This window comes from Penaeus chinensis, chromosome 20 (assembly GCF_019202785.1).
Source record: "Penaeus chinensis breed Huanghai No. 1 chromosome 20, ASM1920278v2, whole genome shotgun sequence".
Classification (NCBI taxonomy): domain Eukaryota; kingdom Metazoa; phylum Arthropoda; class Malacostraca; order Decapoda; family Penaeidae; genus Penaeus; species Penaeus chinensis.
In genome coordinates, this window is record NC_061838.1 from 20,155,043 (window position 1) to 20,165,042 (window position 10,000).

The window sequence follows — 10,000 nt, forward strand, 5'->3', positions numbered from 1 at the left end:
TCATCCGAGCTCAAAGAACAAGGAATCTGATTCCTCCACTTCACAAATTATGGACTTCCTCACAAATAATCCAGAAGTGCCTGATACAGAGAAGGATACACAACAGATGTTGAAAGAACTGTTCGACAGCCCAGTCCACCAATCACTTCCTGTCTTTGGTAGCACAGAAGCAGCTTCTGGTGCTGCCAAAACTCCCACCAAATCAAATGAGGAGGTTGGTCTTCTCCAAGGTTTAAATGGTCTGGAGAGTGATCCATTCAGTTTACTTCAGAATCAGTCTAATCAACAGATGCAAAATATGTTCCTCCCATCACAGCTGCTTGACTTTGGCATGCAGAGTTGGCAGCAAAGCACAGCTCATAATGTACCCAACCAACCAGGAGCTGCACAAGCTAGTGTGAGCAACACTAAAGGATCCTCTCCAGCCAACTCCTTGTCACAATCCAGACATACTGCAGGGGGAGGCCTTTCCGCTCCTTCCTCAAATGCAGGGCAGAAGCAGGAAGCCAACAAGTTAGATTGGTATAAAGTTTTTCAAGATATTGACCCGCTTGCAGACCCTGCAAGTGCAATCTTCAGTCAAGCGACTCATGATGACAAGAAATGCTAGTTCTTTGAGTTATTGTATAGAATATAATTATTTTCACTTACTAAGAAGAGGATTTATTCACACATAATTAACTAATTAACATAATTTGCCATTTGGATTTATCAAAATTATTTGTTCTATATTTGAGTGAGTGAGAGATATTATCCTGAATTATATTTTCATTCCACGTGGAAATGCTGCTCTTGTAGGTAGATATAAGAAAGTCCATAAAACTGTTCTGATAATACTGATAGTATCAGAGAACAGTCCTGTTGGCATATATTTCCTAATATGGTATGTTCATACTTTAAGGCTTCCAGGTATGATTTGTAGTCTGGTGCAATGATAATTTTCTCCCACTAGTCCTTAACCAAAATATAATTGGTCAGCTTTCTAGTCATTTACAGTATACACAGTATAAATGTATTACCTATCGGAAGTTATTGCAAATGGAAGATTTTGATAGACAGTCCTGGGGATATAACAGTACTTTCAATGGAATTAGTACCTGGTAGTATGTAATATTTTTACCTTGAGGCCAGTATGACTTTATTTGTTTATTGTTATTATTTTCATTGTGGAAGAAAAATTGTGTTGTTGCATATAGCATTTCTACTTCTTTATTTTATTGCTGGTTCCTTTACTAAGCATTTTTCAGTCATACCATTTGTTATGTATGCTTATGGGTGTCCTCAATAAATATATGTTTAAACATGAAGATGTGGGTCTTATATCAAAGAATATAAGTTATGTAGGTTGGCTTATTTAGAAGCTCTCATAGTCATCTTGCATTTGCCTACCAGTTAATTTTGCTACAAAGTCAATAGATTGGTTATCCTGATAGTGTCTTCCTTATTCTGATTCTGCCTATATTCATAAAATCACAGTGACAGTTTCTAGATTTGGAAGGTGACTGTCTTTAGAAGTACCAGTTCCTCACAGTAAATTAACCACTATGTTTCTAGACTTGAATCACATTTTTTTTTCTGACTCCCACCAGTTTGGCCTCTGCAAACCCTCAAAACTTGTGTAATGGTTCGTGTCCTGATGTCGCTGCTGTGTTCATATTTTGTGATCTGAATCAGATATCATAGTTGAGAGGGTAATGGAGAAAGGAACTATGTTATGATGCTATGCTTTCTTTGCCTTTGCTTATGTAAAGTTATCACACATGTTCTCAAACTGAGTATACCAACATTTATAACCAAATGATAGACTTTTCTAAACATATTCCTTTCTTATTCACACAAGAGAAAGCTTTTTTGCTACATCAGCAGCTTGAACCTTTGGTGCAATATTCCATTTCTTAGTGCTACCTTGAGTTGTGTAGCATTTCAGACAAAATAATGCTTATGTGAGAATTACCTCCCTTTTATTTTTTCATAATCAATGTTTGATTTTAATTAATTAATTGAGGGTAAATGAATTTTATGGAAATATTTTTAGGTTGTTGTATGCTAGATTTTAAGGTCAATGTGTTGTAATTATGAAAGGTGGTTATATAGACTTAGCAAAGAGTGAATTTTTTCAAGGAGATGTATAATATGCTATGTTATGAGAAGCATATCTCCTCAAAACCTTGACGTCATAATACATATTATGTTCATCAGTTTCAGTGATGTTTATGATAATTTCAGTAAACTATGGGTTTATTTTATTTATAGATTAATATTGTCTTCTGTATATGGACATGTAATACAATATGGTTTTGAACAAATATGGGTTTTTGCCGAACAAAAGTGAAGCAAATTGTTTAACAATTGTTAGAACAATATTGAACACAAAATATTTAATCATTTTAAGATTGTTGAATTACCATATACTATATACATTGTGTAAATTAGTGACTTAATTTCCAGTAACTTGGTACCTTATTTGGAAGAGCATTCTCATTGTATACTGACAGCGGCTTTGAGGTTAGGGATTTTCTTTCAGAGCAAACAATTGTGCTCTCACAATAAGCATGCAGTGTAAAGGTTCCATTTACCATGGATATGGATTAAGTACACCAGGCAGTGTACTTACCCTGTGGTCATATTTAACCCTCAGGTTTATATGAATGTTTGTAATTTAGAATAACCAGTTTTCATCTGAGAGTGCAATGCATGGGATAGGATGTGGTTATTGCGAGTCATTCATTGATCCTTGCTTTGGATAAGCCATCTTAATTTCTCTTTGTAGGATATTTGATTGTTAAAAGTCTGCGGAGTGGACGTGTTTTGATTCTTTCAAATGCTGGTAGATTTGTTACTAGATTATTGTGTTCATGCTTGCGCAGAATGTGTTCTTTATTTTTGCAGTTCACTTCATTAATGTGAGACATATTCAAACCATGACTTTTTCACAGATGAAATTATATTGATAAAGTTATAGTGTTGCATTATTTTACATTGTTGGTAATTTTAAGGAAAGATTACAAAAGCTAGTCTTAGTTTCGAAACTGAATTATCTCAGAATTGCAGTATTTTCAGCCACGCTTTATTTACTGATTTAAGGATGATACCAGAGCCAAAGTACGATGCATTCCCCCTCCTACATGTAAAGTGTGTGTGAACTCTCTATTATCACCATGTCTTATCTTTTATTTCCTTTCTTGAAAAAGAGTTCAGTTCAGCTTGCTTCAGGAATTCCCACAGATATATTTTCACTGTATATATATACATATATATAAGTGTGTCAATTCCTATGGAAGCCGTGATCTTGGATGATTAACGACAGGTAAGCAACCTCGTCTGTATTGTCCAGTGACAGGTGCTGCCAGACTCACAGACTGTCTCTTGGGTACTAGATGTCTGTGGTAAGAAAACTGTTTCCAACTCCTTCCAAAAACTATGTAAGCCTTCTTTGTTTATGTACAAGATGCTGCCAGATGTATGTATGTTTCTCATATTAAAGAATGTTTAATATATATGTAATGTGTTTACTTTTTTCCCTTTTACATAGTACATTGCCAGGAATAATGATTGCATAAATTCTCTTTTTTTAGAAATTGCAAAGGACATTATTATTATTATCATTATTATTATTATCATTGTTATTATCATTATTAATATGAGTATTATTGTTATTTGTATATTTATTATTGTTTTTGTAATAATAATAATAATGACAGCAGTCATAATGATGATAATCATAATATTAATAGTAATAATAAGGATTATAATAATGGTAATGATAATATTAGTAATAATTACTATATCATTATTATTATTATTATTATTATTATTATTATTATTATTATTATCATTATCATTATCATTATTATTACAATTAGTATTATCATTATTTTATTATTATTATTATTATCATTATTATTATTATTATTATTATTATTATTATTATTATTATTATTACTATTATTTATTGTTACTAATATTACTATTACTGTTATTGTTGTTATTACTATTGTTATCATTATCATTGTTATTACTATTGGTATCATTATCATTGTTATTATAACATTATGGTTATTAGTATTAGTATTATCATTATCATTATAGTTGTTTTTATTGTGGATGTTATTATTATTATTATTATTATTATTATTATTATTATTGTTATTATTATTGTTATTATTATTATTATTATTATTACTATTACTTTTATTATTATTTTTATATTTTTATTATTATTATGCTGATTAATTATGGCTATTATCATTATTGTTATCATTACTGTTACCATTGCCATTGCTTTTGTTGTTACTAATCATTGGTGTCTTTTCAACTTTTGCTGGGAATCAGGGGGGGGGGGGGAGCTGTAAAACTATAAACAGAATCCTATTGGATTAATAATAAGTCTATATTGACTAAATGTTATGTTGTATTTTAAATTTTTATGTATATTTTTTTCTGGTATTCATAATATGTATAAATTTATTCATATATTGCTGCTGTAGTTTTAATAACTAGTTGGAGTAAAAGAGTGAGTAACTTGGTACGGTGATACTGATGTCATCTCAATACATACACGTTTAGAAACAATCATCTGCTTTTGAACCTTTTGGTTAAGAGGTAAATTTAGTATTACTAAGTATTAATATACAGTATTAAGATATATAAATTTCGATGATAACCAGGGATGTCAATTGGGGGGGGGGGGGGGGCAAGTAGCTGTACCAGTCTATTCTGTTTTGTGTGTGTCTGTAATCAAATTCTATCAGCTCTAAAAGTTGTTAGGGTGAAGGCCTTAGGAGAGGGCAAGACGGACCCTGAGGGAGCAAACAGTGTTTTGGGGGAGGGGGGGGGGAGAAATCGATGCCCCTTTTTCAAATACCATTACCACTACCGCTATCGCTATCGCTAATGTTATTAGTATTACTATTACTAATAATATAACAATTGTTATATTATTGTTATTGTTATTATTATCATTGTTATTACTATGATTATGATTATCATTATTATATTACTATTATTACTGCTATCATTGCTACTTTTTATATAATAATGATAATCATAATAATTACAATTGTTATTATTAATATTATTATCCTTGTCCTTATCTACTTCATTTGTCATAGTCATCATCATTATCATTATAATTATTGTAATATGTAACAGCAACAACAACAACAATAATAATAATAATAATAATAATAATAATGTATGACCGTTGTGTCTGTCAGACGGACCCCGTTACAGCTCTCTCCTAAGTAGGAATGTAAAGTGAAAAGAATAGAAAGCGTTTTTTTTTCAAAGATAATAAGGCCATGATTTGTTGAAAACGTCTGATTGCAATGAGAAGAAGTCAGTCTGATTTTGCCAGGTAAAGTATTTATTTCTTTCTTTACGTTTCTATCTCTGTTGGTATTTCCTCAAATGTCCAGTTAGATTTTTTTTTTTTTTCATGATAGTGTGCAGAGGTCACTGCACATCTATTAGAAGGCGTTATCTCCTTATCACTTGGGTCGTTCCCGGAGTACTCCGTAGTAGAGTAGCAAGTGTCTCCGCAGAGAAGCTTTGGCCGTACTCTAGGTCTCACATTCCCTTTGCAGGTTCTCCAAAGAGGACATGTCTTGGGATGCGACAACTGTTCACTCGCTGCGCATGGCCAAGGTCTGTACGTTCTCCGATTTGTGCTCCGGGCAGGCTTCAGAGCCCGTGTTACTAAAATGCCATTATATTTTACTCTACGGATAATCCCCATACAACTTCATGCCGTACGAGGTTCACAAATGAATGTGCTAGGCGTCAAAGGTCATATTATACATTATTGCTAATTTAATTCTAACGAATTCGTGTTTATTACGACACATAAGAGATATCCTGTATCGTATTTGGCCTTCCTATCCTTGACCTACCCAGGGAACATTAAGACGTTCCAGTTTCCCATGGAACAACACTTCATATATATCAATGGAAAGTAAGCTAAATTTCATTGATCAAACAAAGTGAATGCTTTGCACATTGTTTTTAGATAAATTAATTGTTTCCATTATGTTACACTAAAAAAAAAGTTATTCAGTATGTAGCCTTCTCGTTAAAGGGAAGCCTTGCAGTATGTTTGTCCCTCTTAGATTCCCGTTCTCAGTGTAATCCAGCTGAACACAGAAAACGTGCTGACATAGTGCCATAATGTTGGTAACGATGCTGCAGGTTGCGATGCTCATTTCCACGTGGGATGAAGGGACCTTACCTCGGCGCCTGAAACGAAAAGCCGGTCCAGCCTCTCGCGCTCGTCAGCCAATCACCGTCGAGACAGCCCAACGGCGATTGGCTGACAGGCGAGCGATGCCGGTCCAGATTTCAGGGAGCCTTTTTGGGATGAGGAAACATGATCAATTACATTTGTTTCTTACCAAGCGCTCTCTTTTTGGAAATATATATAAAAAAAAGCTTCATTTGCATATGTGGTTTCTGACTAATGTAGCTGATGTTAATTTTAAAGGAGAATAACGTTGTTCACGGAACATTTGATTGCTCTTGTCTGTCCGCCAAACCAGAATTTTTCAGCAACAGTAGTCTTCCCAAGATAGCATTAATTCTGAGGTAAGTTGGTTATTTACCGCAGTATAATTTATGTGCAACACAAATTATGCTCAACAAGGCGTGGCAATTGCCTGGGCCCTATACATAAAGGTCACACAAACTGTTCTTAATAGCTTATAATGTTCAGTAGTTGTTAACTGAAGAGTAAGGAAAATTCTCATATGAAAGATTGCTCTCCATGTTATGTTATTTAACAACTTTAAGAAATTTGTTGTTACTAATTCTGTTTCACTGAATAGCTTTCCATATTATGTTATTTTACAACTTTAAAAACTTTGTCATCACGAATTATTGCTGTTTCATTGAACAGTAGGTATATTTTCATTCCAAATGACAGGAATTTAAAAGTGAACAATAACTTGAGTTATGATATTAATATAGTGTATGAAATATGAAAAAGATTTTGTAATATAAATGTCTTGATCTCCTTTTACTTGCCAAGCATATTGACTGTAAAATATTGTTTCAGGAAATTAAAAGACAGAACATTAATTTCTTTGATAAATCATTAAGCAAAGCTTTGAGTGACACCAACTCTGGAAAGGTTATTAAGAATGAGATGCATAAAAATATTGCCTTGGGCATGGTACACATCTAGAATGAGGGCCAATCCATGTAAGAACTACCTCTTAAATATATATAAATAGATTTATTAGCTTTCTTGTGAAACAAGTTGCCTCTTTATAATGCAGAAGTCTTGGTTGCCTAATCCCAAAAATTGCAGTATTTTTAAATACAACTTTTCTTGTATATGTTTGTAATATTTACAAAAGATCTTCCTTTCAGAATGGAGCATTTGGAGCATCTTGAACACCTGCAACACCTGCAACACTTGGCCAGTCTTCAAGGAAGGGTGCAACGACACATTGTAGCAAACCGTATCGACCCTTTTCAAGTTTCCAGTGAAGCAGAATTTGTTGACAGGTTCAGACTGACAAAGGAATGCAGCCTACAACTTTTGGAATCTATCCAGGAACAACTGCCAATTGTGGAAAACAACAAAGGTATGGAAATAATTGAACAAAGTTAAAAACATAACAATAAGCAAAGCCATGCATTTGCATATATAGCAAAGTATATATATATATATACATATAGATAGATAGATAGATAGATAGATATTTAGGGTATATGTATATTTGTGTATACATACATATATATTTATATATATATATATATATATATATATATATATATATATATATATATATGTTCTCAAGGGGAGGTGGGCTGTTCTTTCAGCCCCTTTGAGAACCAAGTTGGATACATCCAAAAATATCATTATGGCATGTGCTGTTTTGCACAATATTGCAGTCACCCATGATATTGCTCTGGATTTACCAGAAGGTGAACAACTTGATCCTTCAGAAAACCCTGACCCTAGGCCTCAAGATGTTCAGGAAGACATTAATCGTAGAAGTTCTGTAATTGAAAATTTCTTCTGATCCCCTCAATGATTGATACATTTGTACAGTATTGTTATGTGTTATTTTTACTTTGTTATATTAAAGGAATTTTTGTTCTTGGGTATTTTTTGTCAAATTAAACACTGACATTATTAATTCTTTTTATATGATGATGTTCAAGTTGCCAAATTAACCTTTCACATTATTGAAAAGAAAACAACAATTTCATTATGTAAAAACAGACAATTTGGTTTCTTATATCAATCTGTATCTTCTGTATTTATTAAAAAAAGAAAAGAAAATGCAGAAAACTACTTTTGCAACATGGACTAGAAGAGGAGGAAGTTGAATGAGGTAGTAATGAAGGAAACACAAAATGTCAATTTGAAGGTCCAGTATCAGTGGTGGGGACAGCTTGGGTGAAGCAATTAAGCAGCAGTTCTGAAATGAAATAAGAATTACACATGAATAAATAACAAAACACTACCAAACCATCACAATGGAACCATTAGGATTATAGCCTTTTAAGGAAAATTAATTTATTTAAAATTCACTTTCACTATCTTTGTTAAATGCTGTAAATTAAACTCCTCAATTTTGTAATCCTACCTAAAGTGTCAATGGGACTAGGGTCACCTTTCTCAGCTTTGGACATCCTCAGGGAATCAAATGGGTAGTCTTTCATGTACAGTTCTAGCCCCATGATCTCCACTGCTGCAGTCGCCATCTCTGAATACTTTGGAGGCACTGGTGGTGGACCTTCTCCTGAGGCAAGGTCAACGTCAACAATACTCTGACAGCTCCTACTTTACACTGAAAGCCAACATTTTTACTGTGCATTTGCATTTGAGGTTATGATAATGATTATTGATTTACTTATAAAATGTGACAGACATCATTTAAAAGGGCTGAATAATTACCGACTCCTCATTTTCGTGATGTGCTAAACTAATTATCAAATGTGGCTGTAAGAGACCTGCTGTGCTTAATTATACCAGAAGTGGACTTCATTCTGCCTACTGTACGCTTATAACCACTATGGGCAAGAAAACTATAGGGCAAATGAGGATAACTCTTGCCATTCTTTCACATAAATATTTTCAAAACCTCGGACCCTGATGACATGATTCAGTGGTTTGGTGTTTTTCACTTCATATCCGTCATGTTCAAGTACCCAGATTCGCCCCTTCACTAGACTAGTCATGTTCTTAATTAGAATGAGTTTATTTTAGTATGTGCATCTAAAAGAATCTGTAGCTCGAAACTTACTGTCGTTTGATGTGATCTAAGGCAAGGTCTCTATAAGTACTTATATACTTATAAAGACCTTTATCTAAGGCTCTCTTCAACTGAGTAGTGTCGTGCGGCATATGGCCAGGATTCGTGGCATCCATCACCATCATCATCAAGGGGCTAACGCAGACGGAGGCGCATGGCCGCATCCACCCTTCGATTCCAGCCACGAGGGTCTCTCATGGCGAGTCTCCAGTCTTCTCGGCCTATCTCTAACTCCTCGCGACAGGTTTCGTCGAACTGCCCATGCCATGACCTCCTAGGTCGTCCCACGGGCCTCCTCCACCCAGGATTGTCTCGCAGAGAGACAACCTGATGGGCAGGGTCATCCATAGGAAACGCGCTAGGTGCCTATATAACCTGAATTGGCGATCCCGGATGCTGCAGGTAACAGGTTTCATGCTGGTCTCACGGTGTAGCCGCCAGTTGGACAAGTGGTCCTGCCAACTGTAACCCCCATGATCTGGCGAATAGACTTGTTACCAAAGGCGTCAGGACGAGACTCCAAGGCACTAGATAGCGTCCAGGTTTCGCTTCCATAGAGCAAAACTGGCAGTATCAAGGCGTGGCATTAAAATTGTTATTTCTTTCCATACACATTTTTTTTTTTTCTAAGAAGCTTGGGTTCCTGGCTCATGCACATCGCCACATCATTCTTCTCTCCGATTAGAGCAACACGGCATTCTTACTGTTTTTTTGTATGAGGCTTTTGATTTCGGCAA

The 10,000-nt window shown here is 34.5% G+C and overlaps 1 protein-coding gene across 1 annotated transcript in view; it reads left to right on the forward strand.

Moving 5' to 3' along the window:
- LOC125035805 (islet cell autoantigen 1-like) overlaps positions 1-3,499 on the forward strand; it is a 10,654-nt gene extending 7,155 nt beyond the window's left edge. Inside the window, 1 exon segment of the mRNA XM_047628020.1 lies at positions 1-3,499. This exon segment is cut by the window's left edge and continues 635 nt beyond it. Within this exon segment, the coding sequence (XP_047483976.1) occupies positions 1-610 (610 nt within the window). The 3' untranslated portion in view covers positions 611-3,499.
- The last annotated feature ends 6,501 nt before the right edge of the window (positions 3,500-10,000 follow it).